This window comes from Tyto alba, unplaced genomic scaffold (genome assembly GCF_018691265.1).
Source record: "Tyto alba isolate M040663 unplaced genomic scaffold, T.alba_DEE_v4.0 Super-Scaffold_42, whole genome shotgun sequence".
Lineage (NCBI taxonomy): Eukaryota > Metazoa > Chordata > Aves > Strigiformes > Tytonidae > Tyto > Tyto alba.
Window position 1 is genome coordinate 34,189,864 of NW_024881318.1, and position 16,945 is coordinate 34,206,808.

General features: G+C 41.9%; 1 protein-coding gene across 1 annotated transcript in view; it reads left to right on the top strand.

Annotated features, from left to right (window-relative positions):
- Positions 1 to 16,554, top strand: part of RCL1 (RNA terminal phosphate cyclase like 1) — a 30,457-nt gene extending 13,903 nt beyond the window's left edge. The window contains exons 6-9 of the mRNA XM_042804878.1: positions 771 to 896; positions 3,705 to 3,861; positions 10,144 to 10,247; positions 15,063 to 16,554. Of these exons, the coding sequence (XP_042660812.1) occupies positions 771 to 896; positions 3,705 to 3,861; positions 10,144 to 10,247; positions 15,063 to 15,213 (538 nt within the window). The 3' untranslated portion in view covers positions 15,214 to 16,554. The remainder of the gene's footprint in view (positions 1 to 770; positions 897 to 3,704; positions 3,862 to 10,143; positions 10,248 to 15,062) is intronic.
- The last annotated feature ends 391 nt before the right edge of the window (positions 16,555 to 16,945 follow it).

The following is a 16,945-nucleotide window of genomic DNA, read 5'->3' on the forward strand; positions in this document are numbered from 1 at the left end:
GCATTATAGTTGGGATGAAATCTGGAACACAGTGGGCTTTGTACGTTCAAAGATCTGTTGGGGACATCACTGAAGCAGAACCTGAGTGAAAGGGCACACAGGCAGTTCATCTCTTGTCTACTGTGAGGAGGTGGGTTCAGGTGAGCTGGGAGGTGGCAATTTCTTATTTCCTGGAACTGTTACCTTCAGATGCTAGAGAACCAGTGAACTTGATAGCCTCACAGCACTGCAAAATATTTGGAGAGAGAAAATACATATTATTTTAGCCTTTTAAAATTAATTTTTTCTTTTGTTAAAACACTTGTCTTTGATTTCATCTACCCAGTTCCTCCCTGGTAGCAGATACATAGAAAGACAGGATTTCTTGCTGCTAATTCAGTGAAACTTCACCCATCACCATCTTTTAATAGTATATAAAGCGCAGAGCACGCAGGATTTCCCTCATCATAAGAAAGCACAGAATGACAGAACAGCAATTTAAAATTATTAAAAGCCATTTTTAAGATAGATGTTTACCTACTCGTAATAAGCTGTCCTTCTGCACATGTTCTGTGTACCTCACTTCAGGGTATATCGCTGAAAAGACTAGAAAGCTGTTAGGCACTTGTGCTTCCCTGAGTACAGGAAAATACACCAGCGCTCATGAACGGATGTATAGGACAAAACCACATTTTCTGAAATAATGCATTGAGACCTCTTGGCCACTTTTGTCAGTCTCGGGTTTAAATTTCTTTTGTGATTACAATGAATTCCTTAGCTTGGAAATGTAGATACTCTGTCAGAGTGTCACCACAGATGGCAAACAGAATGGTGGAATCTGCAAGGAGCATCCTAAATAAATTTATCCCAGACATTTATATTTACACAGATCACATGAAGGGGGTCAGCTCTGGAAAGTAAGTATCCAGTATTCACAGGGAACAGAAATGTAATTCTGCATTTGTTCATCTGCTAGCGTATTCTCATCTGTAATTTTATTAAGTTCTAGACCATGATCTTCTATTTTGCTGACTTGAAATAAATATTCCTCACAGGGAAAAAACTGAATGATCCACTAGATAAATTTGTTTTACTCATGGTACAGGGATAGAAGTTGTGTGTTATCTTAAACAAGGAATGTAATACATCATTACTGCTATTAAAGGCCTCTAGTTTTAAACCTGTTGCTTTCAAATGAGATTAAGATCAGCAGTACCATGGTATGTTGTGAAAGCCAACATTCAAACTTGACTGTACACTTTCTGACAGAAATGGTAGCATTAAGGATGAGACTAAACTGTTTTAGAAAGTGTTTGAGCTGTGTGGGTTGTCTTGTGTTTTACTGTTACATAAATAGCTGAAGGAATGTCCTTTCAGCAGCGAGGACTGGAAAATCGAGACATTAATTTACTGTACTTCCACAGATTTTGTTTGCCAGCAGAACACAGAAGTGATGGATGTGATTCAGACAATTTTACTGATACCTGTCAGCTTTGTTGTTCTCTTGTCACTTTTCGTTGAGGCTGAAGTTCTGGATATCTAATTTGTTGGTCTTCTGTCTGTATGCTCAAATCCAAGGATGCACATTTTCTTTCACTGTTTCTGCTTTTGAGATATTAACTTAAAGAAAACTTGTTAGATTTGCAAGTTTGCAAATCTAAAAATTGTTGACTCACTTTTAGGTATTTGTCCTCTTTTCCAATCCTTCAGCATATTTCATAGCCCAGGTTAATATGTCTTGTGGCTCTGGACTGTTCACAGTGACCAGAATTGCAAAAACTTTTCTGGGACCTCTGTGTTTTTAGGGTCCTGTTTTGGTTTTTATCTATTTATAAAGTGGAAAATTCAAATGAATTGGGGCAGCAGCATCACATTTACTACTAGCCCACGCAGAGAGATAAACTATAGCATGGGAAGAGGAAGTGAATCCCTCTCCACCTTCCTGGTGCATGTGGCTTTCTGATGCTGCTGTGCTGTCACATTCAGCATTGAGGATAGTGCCAGTATGATTGCAGTATACCTGATCATTAACATTGTGACACTTTGGCAAAATTGTTTTTATTACCTAGTTCCTAGGACTTCTGTGTGTGCATGCGTATCTTAGCAGGACAAGGAAGGAAAGCAATATGCCTCGTTTCCAGTGCTGCCTCTGGTGATGAGTAAGACCAGCAAGAACTAGTTCAGCCCATCTGTGCCCAGCCCAAACCAAGTCCTAATTTCAGAATATAAAGCATTGGACTGTATCCCTTCCACAGTGTCAAAAGCTTCAGGAAATATATTATTTGAACATCTTCTGCCACCTATAATGTATCTCTAAACAAAAATTTACCAGTTCTGTTTTGAGCATTTGCAGCAAAAAGTTTGTCTGTGCAGATGCTTCCTAATACTGTCTGCATATGCATGAGACACTGGATGATTTTAATTTTTATTGAGGCAGATTGACACATACTCCTGAACACTTGACAAAATCTGCCAGGGGGGCATAGTTATTAAAGGATTCTTGTCAAACATGTAACACCTTTGATGGTGTTCTTGTTGTGGTCTAGATCTCCCTGTCTCTTTCAGAGGAAGGAAAGGAGAAAATAAACGTCTTTAACGTACCTTCTGCGTTGCCCAGCAAGTGCAGGCAGTTAAATATGGGTGGGAACCACTGATATCTTTTTGTTACCACACTACTGAAATGCCTCTGGAGGAACTGTTGTTTTTCTGGCACTGGAAAAGTTTGTGTGTATTGGTGTTTGGGGTTTCTTTTTGTGGTTTGTTGATCTTGGTGATATTCCTTACAGCTTTGGGTCAGTGGGACTATTTTAATTAAAAAGTTTGGGTGGTGGAGGCAACAGGAGTCCAGAACTGTGGGAAATCATGTATGTGGAGTAAAATTAAGTTAACCTTATTTTGAATTGCGTGTTATTGGTGCTTTTCCAGAGCCTATAAAGAAGAGGATCTTGTGACTTTTTTTTTCCTTACTTAACTTTCTGATTTCTCAGCAAGCTGTACATAGCCATCTGTGACTTTTTTGTAGCAAAAGTGTTTCTTAACTCTCACAATAACATTTTATAGGATCACAAGCTCTAAGGAAAATAGTTTTTTTTTTTTGTTTTCTGAACAAATGATTTGAAGAAAGATTCTTACACAGTTGTAATGATTTGGGTGGTATTGCACTGAAAGTGAAAAGAAGCGATTGGAAATACAAGTAATGTGGATCAAACTTTTTTTTATTCTGTTTGGTGCCATGGCTATGGTCTAATATTGCTAGATATTGAAGCTTCCAGGGAAAGAGCTTGATCCCTAAAGAAAGTTAGTTTTGTTTTTGAACGCCACAGAGAAGAAACTCCAGATGCCTTTGAAATGTTCCTCAAACATGTATTAAATAAATATGAAAGATACATTTTTTTTTTTTTAATAGAAGTTATTTTTGAGGTTTGGATGTTTTGGTTTTATTTTCTTTCCTTTTTTCCTTTTCAAAGTTTGTCCCAGGAATAGCCAGCACAGTGGGTTTTGGGACAAGTGGTACTGGGTTTAACTGTTAAATACTCTTGTTAATCCTTTTTTCCAGGGTGAATCGAATGTGTAGAACAGGAAATTTGTTAGTAAGTCCAGATTCCCAGTATTGTCCTATGAGAGGAGCCGTTTGTGTCTTGAGGAGGAGGTTGGCTGGGGGTAGTTCTTGGCTCATTACTCGATTTTGTCCTTAAATTAAACGCACTTTTTCCCCTTTCTTTCAGATCACCAGGTTTTGGCATGTGCCTTACTGCAGAAACCATCGATGGCACTATTCTCAGTGCTGAGCTAGCTTCAAACCCTCAGGGCCAGGGAGCAGCCGTGCTTCCTGAGGAACTTGGCCAGAATTGTGCTAAGCTGTTGCTTGAGGAGGTCTACAGGGTAAGTGGCCAATATGTTTCGTGTGCATAGCTGTAGGGTAAGAAGGTGATGACATATTGGTAAAGGAAGTGATGGTTTGGGGGTACCCTTCTGCAGGCTCAGATCCAAACAGAGAAATGGTCTGATGCTGCCAGTGTCGTCTTCATCCAGGTAAGGAGTGATTTTTTGAGTGGTTCCATTAACATGGCCCAGTAATTCATTACACAGTTGTTTCCTATGTCCAGATGTTACTATGAATCATAGTAGCGGCACACGTTTCTTTTGCTTTCTGTCTACAGCAGAATTCAGTTGGCTTCATGTGGGCTGTTACTTTTTTTTAATAAATTGGAGGGATAATAGTGTCAATGCTCTTAAGCTAGTGGTTGAAATGGGGCATTATGGGTGGGAGAACATAGGAAGAGGAAGGAGGGAAAAAAGTAAGACAGCTAGCCTCAGTGCTGTCTGCTTTATGGTGATGATAAGAAAGTCAAACGTGCAAAGATCTGTTGGTTGTATGAGGAATTGGGTGAATGGTTTGTTGGAAAAGAGCTAGGACAGTGTTTGCTTAGGAACTTTTTTTTTTGGTATTATAATGTTTTTAATTTATGGTAAGACTGTGGATGAGCAGCTTTCAGTCTAACAAATAATTTGGCAGTTAGCATCATAGTGAGTTTCTGATTTAATAAAGAACCTACCTGCTTTTGTTGTGTATCTTCACAAACATTAAAAGAAGTAGCTGTCAGTATTGACAAAACATGTGGCCTTTAAGAGGCAGTCATTTACACATTGTACTCACTGTTTTAAAAAAAGTAATTGCTCTGAAATAGAATAACCTGATTGGACTTTGCAAAGTATTCAAAATGCCATTAATGAGGGTCTGTATTAGATAATGTAGTCAATTATAAAAATACCCCTTAACCTCATAAATCACATCCATGCCTTTAGCAGATTATTCATCTGTGCCCATGTTATCTTTTCCTTTCCTGCTGCAAACCCTTCATCTGTCAGAATTACCAACTTGCCTACTTGTTCCAGTGTTCCACTGATATTTTGTCTTTGTTTATTCAGTATATGCACTGTGTTGCTAGAGGACTTTCCTTTTCTAGCTCAGGGTTCTTATCTCATAGAAACGCCACAAACAAATATTCTTTCTGGGTATAGTCCAGATCCCTTGCATTTGAAAGTCCAGCATGCATGGAGAATGCAGTCACAACTAGTGAGTGAAACATCTGTCTGTTTCTACAATTATGTAGTGACAGGTAGCTATTTTTATTTGAGGAGTGAATTGTAAAATCATTCAGCTTCCTCCTTCCCCCCTCTCAAAAAAAACAAAAAAAACCAAAAAAAAACCAACAACCAAAACCCACCCCCCGACCCCTCCCCCCCCCCAAAAAAACAAAACAACAACAAAACAACAACAACAACAACAAAAAAAAAAAACACACAAAAACCCCACACCTAAAATTTGGTGCATTTGTTGCTTTGTGCAGCCTCTTGGAAAACATCAAAACATCTTCAGGTAGTCAGATGATTGGAGACATCAAAATCCAATTTCCACGTACTTTTATCAGCAGCAATAGTTTGGGTTTTTTTTTCTTTGAAAACCATCCGGCTCTTGGCAGATTTAAACTGGTGAGGGGATTTGTCCAGTTATTATACGTTCTTGAGAGTCAGATATCAGAGAACTTCCAAAATGAAGACGGCTCAAAAGGCCTGAACCACGTAGTTTCCTGCTTTAGTGTACTGCAGCCACTTGAATGTGGTAAGTCAAATTCTGCAAAGCACCGGCGCAGTGAGGGTCTTGGGACAACAGAAAAAAAAGTGTTTGAGGAAGAAACAAAATCAGGCAAGTCTTTGAATGACAACGTGGTAGGCCATGAAGTGTTTGAAGATCAGATTCTGTGTGAGTGAGGCTGTTAGCTGTGTCTGCTATGGTACCACTGGCACTCCTGGAAGGATCTTTTATCTATGGGCCGCTTCAGTCCAAGAGTGACTGACGAGTGCTGAGCAGTGTACAGACCAGTTGTGGTCCTCCACTGCAGGAGCTCATGGTGGAAAAATTCTTGTTTATTAGCATTTTTTGCTATTGGGCTGCTTAACCACTGCAGTACTCAGTCCATATTCACTGTTCATGAATTCCCCACTCCTTCTGTCATAGGCAATATGGTGGGTTTTGTTCTGTAGTTTTCAGAATGCACACTTGAACTTATGTATGACACGCATGCTCACACAGCACTAACTAGGAATTTGGAAAGATGGTCTGTCTTATTGATTTTTTTTTTTTTGGTTGAACTTAGGTCAGTTTGATCTAGTGTTGACCCCAGAGAGGATATAAAAACATGTTGCAAAGCATGCAACATTTGTTTAGTTTAAAGTTACTATTTTTTTTTTAGTTTCTTTACCTGGATAAGATGTCTAGTGAAATGGTGAAAATTTGGGAAACCTGTGCATGGAGCAAGAATAGGCTCTGAATAGGTACTCTTTAAATCCCACTCCCTTTACACCAGCTACTCACTGAATACTGGCCTCAAGGAAGAAGTTGTCTCCCTGTGTTTAGATCCTCTCTTTATGAGGTTGTTTCTCCACCTGTGACTTTGCCTCTAGGTACTGTGCTGCAGGAGCCAGGACCAGAAAATGGCATCCTGGGAGCACTGGAGGTGATAATTCTTTGTAGAAAGGTTTTCATTGTCTAAATCTGCTGGGGTTCACTACTGTTTAAAGGGGCCCAGGAACAGCTCTTAAAGTGCCAGCTTACTTTGAGTCTTACTATGTTAAGTGCTAAATGGTCCTTCTTACTAAACTTTCAAAAATAAATGAAACAAGTTGTAAGATTCTTGGAATTAGTGGAGCTTTTTAAATGTATATTTGTTCATGGAAAGATATTGAAGCTAATTGACTAATAGTAAGTGGCATATTGCTAATTAGTGGTCTCGAAAGAACAGGCATGGAGTGACAGGCTAGAATTGTCTTTACAAATCCATATGCAGCTCTTACCTAAGCTTAATTGTAGAAGGCCAATAAGGATTTTCCTCTTTCCTTTGAAAGCCATTGGTTATGGGAGCTTTATATAGCAGGTGATTGGCAGAATGGAAAGGTCTGAAAGAACTGGGAAAGGATTGGGTGTTTGTATCACTTGTGTGATGATGAAAAATAGGGGAGAATGCAATAGCTAAACAAAAAGAACCCACCTCTCTGCACTTCATGTAACAAATTATTGAGGCACGCAAGTATGCACCTGTCTCGTCCCACATGGTGGGTTATATAGGGGATGAATCTTTTGAATTTCTCAAGAGCCTGGGTACTCAGGGACAATCTGGTCTCTGCTCTGCAGAGCTGCAGGGTGGGTCGAGTCAGGATGACAGCTCAGAGGAACAATTTAGCTGATAATTTTATTAACTGACAGTTTTAGTGGGTGAATGGGGACAGTTTGGCAACAATCAACTAATAACCTTCGACCAATGAATGAAGGCACTTGGGCAATGAGTCTATTTTCATAACAACCAGTCACAATTCACACAAAACCTATATACCTGAATGTATGCAAGAAAAAACAGAGAGAGGGCAGAAAGGAAACAGAAAAGGAGGGGATAGAAGAGGGGAATCTCACCACTCTTGGATCCCACGGTGTTTCAGAGTAGCAAGCTCAGTCTGTAGGTAGTGTGTCGACAAAAACACAGGTGGGAGTGTCATCTTTATGTAGTCCTTTTTACACCTGTGCAATAGGTTTTTCCAGAAAGTTCTAATTTTTTTGGCTTGCCCTGGCGCAGCTGGACAAGTTCTGTCTCTGAGCAGCAACAGAAGTGAGAGAAAGAGAGATAAATGTCACACTGCCCCACCTCTGCAGAGCTTGCCCTGCTTCTCCCCTCCCCACAGGGCGTCCCACTTGAGTTGTCTGAGACATCCTCTTTACAAACAGTTCCCTTTTTTTTACGAATGGTTTGTGACAGCACCACACAAATACGGGAGGAAATTGTCTACACCGAAATATAGTCAAGACTAAATCAAAGCAGAGGTCAAGCTCAGAAGAATAATCCTCTTCAAAACACTGTTGTCCAATACCTGGAGTTGTGATGTTTGTATATGCATGTCAGCTGTGGTATTTGTATAACAACATTTCAGAATGGACAGGGCTTTAAGTGATCCTTGTCTCTAATTGTCACATCTGTCTGGATCTGGCTCTGTTGTCAATGGAAACAGTAATGGAGCGACTGCCATAAACTGAATTAATATGCACTAGAAGCCGCATCCTAGGGTGGTAACACGTGCCAGCTATTTTGGAACAATTGTCAGTAATTTGGCTCTGGCATTGCCCATCCCATTTCTCTTGGGAGGGTTATTTTTGATTTTGGGCTCTTGAGTAAATGGCAGGTGGATTGAGAGAAAAAGTTGGCCTCCTTGGGAGCAGCATGTCCTTCATTTGGCACAAGTTATTGTTCTGTCATCGTTAGATTACAAGTAAATCACTTAATTTCTCTGTCTGGCAACTGCCTATGTGGGAATGGGCATAACGGCACATTTCTAGTGCTCAACAATAGTGGGGGTGACTGACTCACTGCAGCAAGAGAGCTTATGTAAGCAGCTAGGGCGTGATGGATGCATCATGTTTTGCTGTATTGTTTAGGATGTGGTTGTCTCCATGCTGATTGAAGCTTTTGTATAAATGTGGTCATAAAAATAGATGTTTTATAATGTTTCCAGCTTTATAAAAACAAAAACAAGCTCAGAAAATGTAAAGTTTTCATCCAAGTGACAAAGAGCATTTTGAATTATTAACTGAACTACAAATACAGAAAGTCCTGTGTCGACAGGAATACTCCTTACCAAACTCCCATCTGCTACTTGTACATGTTTCAGATTGGCAAATACAGCTGGTGAGAGCTGTGGCTCTAGATTGCACCAGCAAATTCTGCAGGTACCCTGTTCACTCAAGATATAAAGCACAATTTTTATCAGTCCCACAAAGGACATTAGCTTGAGTGCATGAACTTCACTTTGGTATGGCAGGTTCACAAAATTAAAAGGGCCAAGGGCTGCTGTAGGAGCATATTGCTAGGGGTTAGGTCATGGTAGTGAATGTAATGAAGATGTTTCCTTTGTTGTGGTGTATCATTTGTTGCATGAAGCACGGAGGCTTTTTTCAGAAGAATGAAGCTGAGACTTGTCGCATTGAAGCAAGGCCGTCTTGAAAATTAAACTTTCAGTAACTCTCCTTGGAAAGGTCCTTCTTTCTGCCCTCTCATTGAGTATATGTGCTGAAACGGTCACATCATTGTGTTTTCTTAACGTGGTCCAAAATTTATTTTGTCCTTTCCTTGCCTTTTTGGATGGTCTTGTCTCTTAAAATGATGATAGGTTACTCCTTTCCCACAAAGGTAACTGTCAGTTTACCTCATGAGAGAATTTGGGTTTAAAAGGATGGGTTTTTACTTCTGCTCTCTGTATAGAGCCTATTCAGAAAGCTTAGTGTTAGGCCTAATCCACCAGGAAACTACACAGATTTCATGTGGCTGTGGATCAGAATGAATATGAGGACAGTCCAAAACAATGTTATGCCAGGTATTTTTTTCTATTTTCATTGTGTTTGCGTAGTAATAGTTTGTAAATTTTCTCTACGGCAGTCTTGACTGAAAGTATACCTTTTAATTTGTGTTCAAGCTTTGTAAACAGAGAAAGCCTTCCAGTTATAATTTACATATGCATCATAGTTAACACCTTCCACATACAAGACTATTTTTTATGCATGGCTCTTTCACCTAGCAATGAAAAAAAAAATTCTTCCTATTTTAAATCTGGGGAAGAAAATGTTTTACAAATATAAAACCACAAAAGTTAGCAGCAAGGGGTTAGATGGATGTGCATGAAATAACTTTTAACTTGCTCTTTTGCACCTGCCAGCACTGAACTTTTTGTCCAAATGTAACTTCATAGTTATCATAAAGAGCTGCAATTCATGGTATCTTCGAATGCACATGTACTATAATTAATAACTATTTTCAATTTACTGCAAAGAAATTCTTCCATGCTTACCTTATGTAATGTTAGAAGAAAACAGGGTGGGAGAGGTGGGAAGGATCTTTAATGTGACCTTGTTACTGGGTTTTGGTTTAGTTCTGTTCCTTTCCCAGCCTGCCATGTGAAATTAATTTGTCATTGTTACAAAATCTAGATTTTTATCTTTTTGGCCCTTGAAAATTTGGAGCAGTAGCTCAGCCTTTTAAGTGTACCTTTCTTGTTCATTACTCTCCTCCCATCCCAATTTCTGTTTTGTACAGAGTTTAATTATTAAAACATTTTGGTTTGCAGGGAGGCTGTGTAGATTCAACAAATCAGAGCCTTGCTCTGCTCCTCATGACCCTTGGACAGCGGGATGTTTCCAAAGTCCTGTTAGGACCCCTGTCTCCGTACACGTAAGTTGTTTTGTTCAATTTAATTACCAAGTCTTGTTTAATTTGCTAGTTTTATTGCAGAGCTAAATTTTGTAAATGGATGACTTTGCTTGTGGCTAGGAGTAGAAGAACTTGTACCCATCTTCAGATAAGACAGGTGGTGTAAGTTACCCGGTGTTTATTTCTACACATTAGAAGATGATTCCCTTACTGTTCTATATTATTCCTGGTTCTGAGAACTGCAGAGATGGGGTTTTCTGTTGGTTCTTGGTCTTGAATTATGTGTACATCAGTTTGCTTTTTGTTGACAAGCATATGCTACCGTATTTTCCTAGTGATCCCTGCTGCTGTGGCATTAAGTGGCATGTTTCAAATGGCTAGTCAGACGCTAAAACTGTGATTGTCCATAAGAAACAGCTGAAGAGCTTCATGGAGCTATGTGCAACCCCAAAGCTTTGGCCCCATCAGGTAGTGGACTTCTATCTAGTTCTTCAGCCTTAGTTTTTACTAAAGCTTTGTCTGTGGCTGGTAGTGGTAAAGAGGATAGAAAATTACTGAATTTCTTACATTGATAGTTGCAATACACAGCTTAGGAGAAGGGCATCCAGTATCAAAAATTTCATTTATTTTATCAAATGATTGACCAGATCAGTTATTCCTAGAGACTGATCAGTTTTCCTTCAATGAAACAGAGGGAGGGTTGTTTATCTGATAATGGCATCAAATAATAAGACTTATGAACTGTCCTTTTTCGGTTATCATGGTACCGGTGCTGTATACGTGAAAGGTACAGTACTGTGATAACTGAAGAATGGTGGTGCCATCACATGAGAGCTAGAAATTGCCTAACTGCTATTCTCAGCCCTGATATCTTTGGAAACATCATTCATCATATTTGGAGGGGAAGACAGGGAAGCCTCCCATGGCACAGGGGTAAAGCAATCCCCTGTGGAGTAAGTATCCATGTGAAAGGCTTACAAAGAGTAGATACCAGTGTTTGAAGTGCACAGTTAAGCATGTGAAACAAACCAATCATTGTCATTGTCCAGTCTTTTGCTGTGAAAATTGCACAAGTGCACTAGTTTATTTTGTAAGCATGCTGATTTCAGATGGGTGGGTTGTCACTTCTTCCAAGTTACGAGTGTATGGCAGAGATGAGAGTCAGGAGCATACATCCTGAAGCAGCATGTGTCACAGTAGATCATAAAATCTGTGATTCTGTGAGAATCTGTGACTCATCAGTCCTGTGAGGATCTATTCAGGGATCACGCAGCTCTGTCTGCAGCACCCCCATGCCCTCACTAAGGCAGCTCATAAAGGACTGGGAAACTTGGCTCCCAAGCAACATGTTGGATGCACAGGCTTTTGAAGTAAATTGTAGTACTGTCGTGCTCCACTTCACTATCCCTTCTTTTGTGTCTTGGGACTGTGACATCTCTGCATTTAACACTCTCACCCTGCAGAATCCAAAGCTATTTATAAGCCACATTACACTAAATTGGCTTCTCTGTCTAGCATGATGTAGCATGAACATGTCAGTTCGCCTGGGGATGAGAGCACTGTGTGGGGACACAGTGGTGTTTTGGAATACGTCCATCAGAATGAGGAAATGTCTCCCTAGTTTGTGTATTTCCACTGGAGACATCATTTGGCCAAGCTAAGGGTGGGAGAGGCGGGCAGCACCACCAGCAGGGCTGTCCTGAGTGGCACTGGAGACACAAGTCCCAAAAAGACCATTTGGCCTGCGGCCATCTGGATTATCTATTGTCTTTACTCTCCACGTTTCACAGAAGTAAGTGCCTCTCTGTCAAGCTGAGCTTTGAATCGAATGCAGGGTGCTGGCTGCCTTGCCACCTGGCAGAGAGGAAGAATCTTGTGGGACAGGCTCGTCTGCACGCCGGTGCGCTGGCCGAGCCGGCGGTGCGTGAAGGAGAGCAAAGGCCTCGGGGCTTCAAGCGGAGGGGACGGGGCTGCCTGGGGCAGGGCGCCTGGGCCCCCGCTTTCGGTTGTTGCCCGAGCCCAGCCCGGGGCCGGGCGGGCCCGTCCCGCCGGAGCCGCGCCAGGCCTGCCCCCGGCCGGCGCCGCGCCGCCCGCCGCGCCCCCTGGCGGCCCGCGGCGGGCCGGGCCCGGCTGCCCCCGCTCCTCCCCGGGCGGGCGGCGGGCGGCGGGCGGGGGGGAAGGCCCCGACGCGGCCCGGGGAGCGGGACAGGGGCCGCCGGCGCTGCCCTGCCCTGCCCTGCCCTGCCCTGCCCTGCCCTGCCCTGCCCTGCCCTGCCCTGCTCTCGGGGTGCTCCAACCGCGAAGGTGGCACTGGGGCACATGTCTTCTCTCACGCTGATCTGCGAGTTAGTCGCTTTGCCCTGACAGCGAGCTAAGATGTGTGAAGTGGTCGTGTATCTCCTAGTGTTGCTTAGCAGGCTTCTGGGAAAAGATAGCACCTAGATAAGTAGACTTTTTATGCCTTTTTTTTTTTTTTTTTTTGGTAGTACAATGGGTTTTTATTTGAAAGCAGCTGGCACTGAGGAAAACCTCCAGCGTGACTCATGTGCTGTCCCTGGGCCTCAGGACAAGTGTTCAGCTCTGCCTTGTTCTTGCCTAAACACACAGTATAAATTTCCAGCAAAATAAAACTCCTCTATACCTCTTGCCCCCTACCTCAGTCTATACGTATATGTTTGGTGCAGCCTCCACTATTACCTGAGGTGCAGACCTACCCACACACCACCCACATCAGCCTCAAGCTACTACAAACCTGCTTTCTGCTGCGCTTCTGTCACCTACTCCTGCCTTTCCCCCCTCTTTTTCTGCTATATCTAGGGCTCTTACCACTTGTGCTTCTACTGCTGCAAGACAGAGCTGGCCTCTTGCTGCTCACAAATTCTCCCCCGCCACCCCCAGGCAGCCTCCCCATCCATCCCACTCCAGCAAGCCTCTCCTGTGTACCTGGGGGCTGTGGCAAAGCCTTCTTGCTTTTTCTCACTCAGCCCTTTTTCAAAAGGGAGAAGAGGTAGAGAATCACAGTAGTCCACATGTGCAGAGAGGGGTATGGACGCTAACATGTTGCAAAATTTGCTGATCAGATTTTAGGATTCCTCCCAGAGACACCGGCTCCACACTGCCTCTGGCATATGTACAGTTTATTCTGTGTCCTCCTTGCAGTTCAGCATGCCGCTCTGGCTGTTTTGGGCTTGGCTGCTTTCTTGTCACACTGCCAGAGCTCTGGGAAAGGACCCAGCTAAGGAGTAGGCTGGTACAGAGCTTGTTGCCTGTCAGCTTTACTGAAGCATTTGTGCCAGCATGTGCCCATTTGCCTATAATAGCAGTAACCAGGAACCCCATCCAGTTGGGGAGGCATGGAAGAAAAGGAGCTTTCCAGTTCTTTCTTTCAGCTGTTTATCCACCTGAGAGATGAGAGAGGTGGTGCTTGTGTTGAGGCCATTTCCCAGCCCAGGAAGGTGAGGTAGGACAGTGTACATAGCATGGGGAGCCATGTGCCCACATTCACCCCGCAGAAGTATTCAGCTGACTGCCCCAGAGATACCTCTCAGATCTTGCTAAGCACAGACCAGTGTAGGTAATGGCAGCCTCTCTTTGTCTGGCTTCCTGCTGTTTCCCTTCTCTCCCCGCGGATGTACCCAAGCAGCCCAACTGAAGTGGATAAAGTAAAGTATTCACAATTTAAGTGAATAGGAGCTGCCAGGAGGCTTTCAGGGGCCTTGTCATGTTGCAGTGGGGACAGTCCTTTCTTCTTGGTCTCCTGCTTCCCATTTTGTGGGTACTTTCTCTTGATTTGGTGTAATGATGTAAGTGTGATCAGCTTGCAATTATGCTCTCAGCATGCAGAGCAGAAGTTTTTTCCAGACTGCTAGCCAAACAAATGTGTGGACTGGATGTGTACATTCCCTTTCTTTAAAGGTTAAACTTAACCTAAGAAGGATACATACCAAGTGCTGCAGGAGATTAAACCTTAGTTCAAGACTGCAGACTTGCTTGTGGCCATGACTGGAAGAGACCAGGAGCAGTTACCAATTTTATATTTGTAGCCTTTTGGTGTAATTGCTTGTCCCCTGCTTTGGAGAAGCCAGTAGGAATGTTTTCTTGGTTGTTTTTGTTCTTTTTTTTATACTTTTCAGTAGTTTTTCCTGTCACTCACCCTCCAGTCAGTGTGTGTTTAGGAGCACTGTGTCAGTTTAGTCTCTTCGTGCCTCTCATTCTAAAATGATGAAAGGAAAATTACTGTTTGTTTTTTCTTTTTTTTTTTTTTTCTGAAAATGAAGAGAGAAAACACAAAGGATTCTGAGTCTGAATGTGATTCTAACAAAACATTTAAGACGTGGACAAGTTAGTAACACAAACCAAACATATGCTTTAGGATCCAGTGTCTCTCTGCTTAAAGTATGCACCCAAGGCCAACCTTTTGGCTATCCCTGTTTATCTTTTATTTCTGCTTTAAACGTTGGGAGGGGGGAAGAAGTACCACAGGTTGGTATGGGCTTCATATGGCCCTGCTGGAGAGTTAGCATCATGAGTAAGTGACCTTGCCTGTCTACATCTCTCTCCTTTCTTTCTTCTTCAACCGCACTGTTTTATCTTGCTATGTTACCCGGCATTCCTTCTCTGCGATAGTACAGAGAGCGCAGTTGTTTCAGTAGGGGTCACTAGCCACTTCTAGAACACAAGTGAGAACAATGTTCGGAGCCTGTAGGCTTGCTTCTCTGTAGGAAGCAATGTTTTCATGTTCTATTCACTGTGCTCATAGCTGGAATGAGCATTAGTACATACTGCTTGTGGGTTTTCTGTTTTGTTTCTTAAACTATGTTGTTTTCTCTCCTCCAGAATTGAGTTTCTGCGACACCTGAGAAGCTTCTTCCACATCATGTTTAAAATTGAAACAAAGACCCCTGAGGAAGAGCACATGGGCGGGGAGAAAGTCTTAATGACCTGTGTTGGCATTGGATTTTCAAACCTTAGCAAAACTATAAGATAAGAAAAATCTGCGGACTTCATGAAACGTGTGACAGAAAATGCTGCAAAGATCTGATAAAACCTGCCCTTCCCTGTGCTTATTCTGGCACAGGGAAACCAGTGACGATGCCAGTGCAGAGGTACCCAGACTTGCTGCATGTAAACAGTAGAGCTGACTTCAGGCTATTTAGACCTGTGCTGTTTATAAATACAGTGCCAGTATTCTGTGCTGCATGGCTGGAGTCTCAGCTGGCTTGGGAGTCTTTGCACTGTACTCCACTGCTTGGGACACAGGTGCCTCTTATGTCCCTGTGCCCTCAAGCCTTAATGCAGTTGGTGCTCTAGTTTTGTGTATCTACAGACTTCACTCTTAGCTTTTTCTGAAAGGTTTAGATAGAGATGGAAAACAAGATTGACCAAAACGAGCTTTGCAGTGCAAAAACAGATGATCACAACAGAAACATTACATTCTTGAGGTAATTGTAGAGACAATATTGGCATGGAAATAAAAGTAAAGGTGTGACATTTTTTTGTTTATACATTGTACGTGTATAGAATTTGTCAAATGCTTCACTTCTGCTTACATCTACTAAATTACAGGTTCACAGGAAGAAAAAAAAAATCTGTCTTTTAATTTTCCTTAATGTTAGAATACTACAGAAGAGATCACAGCCTACACCGATGTGTTTTAGCCTCCTCTGTGAAGAAGGGCATGGGAGGAGAAACCTCCTTGACAGTTTTTGATTTATTGCATATATTCTCTTTAGGTTGGTTTGGCATGCCACACACTGCAGTTCACAATCAGTTGTGAAAGGTAGCAAAAAAAGCTGTAGGCTTTGAAGGAGAAAAAAAATATTCAGTTGTGTCCTCACATTTTGTGCAGCTGCTCCCTTTTGAAAGGGGATAATGGTGTATGGGCACCACTTGGGTTGGCAGGCGCAAAACCTTTCTACTGGGATATAAGTATTTCTTTAATAAAGGCTTTTGGTAGATTTTCGACAAACCTGCTGAAGTTAATGCTGAACTCCTGACACAAGGAAAGAAATTGGCTTGACTTCAGATTACACTCAGTGTGTCTGGAGTAAAATAAAACCATGTCAAAAGCTGGAATATTTATAGAGCAAATACTAGTGACTGTGTTATAATGGTCTTACAATCTTTATCTGATGCCACTGTAAAGTGGGCATTACCTCTGTAATATGAAAAATGTATATTGGACCCAAAAAAACGTTGACAAAAGTTAGGTATTTGATTAGTGGAGTATTTACTATTGCCAGCTGTGTGAGTCATTTTTGTACTGTACTTTGTTCTTGTTGCAATCTGTCTAAACATGTTTTGGAAAAATAAAGTATTTTTTCCTAAATCAGGTTTTATTTCCCTTTAAAACAAAACGCAACCTAAAAACGCCCCCCAAACCTCTTCCCCAGCCCTATAACATGGCACTTAAAAACAGCTATTTTGAAGATTCATCAAAAGAACAGCTTTGGCAGTTGCCAGGGTGGCAGGAAGGGAGAGGGCAAGTCCGTTTTTATAATTTACTAGCTTTCCAAAATTTGATTTGCATCTAAGAAAACCCTAAATAAAACTAGATTTTTTTACATTTCAAGTTACATTAGGAAGAAGTACCTATTCAAGGAAGAATTTACCTTGCTCCCCTCTGTCACCTGTGCACTGAAAAAGCTAGAAACTCTCCAAATTAAAATTACCCTAAATACAGGGAGCCACTGATTTAAGAGGTGCAATGTACAATCTGA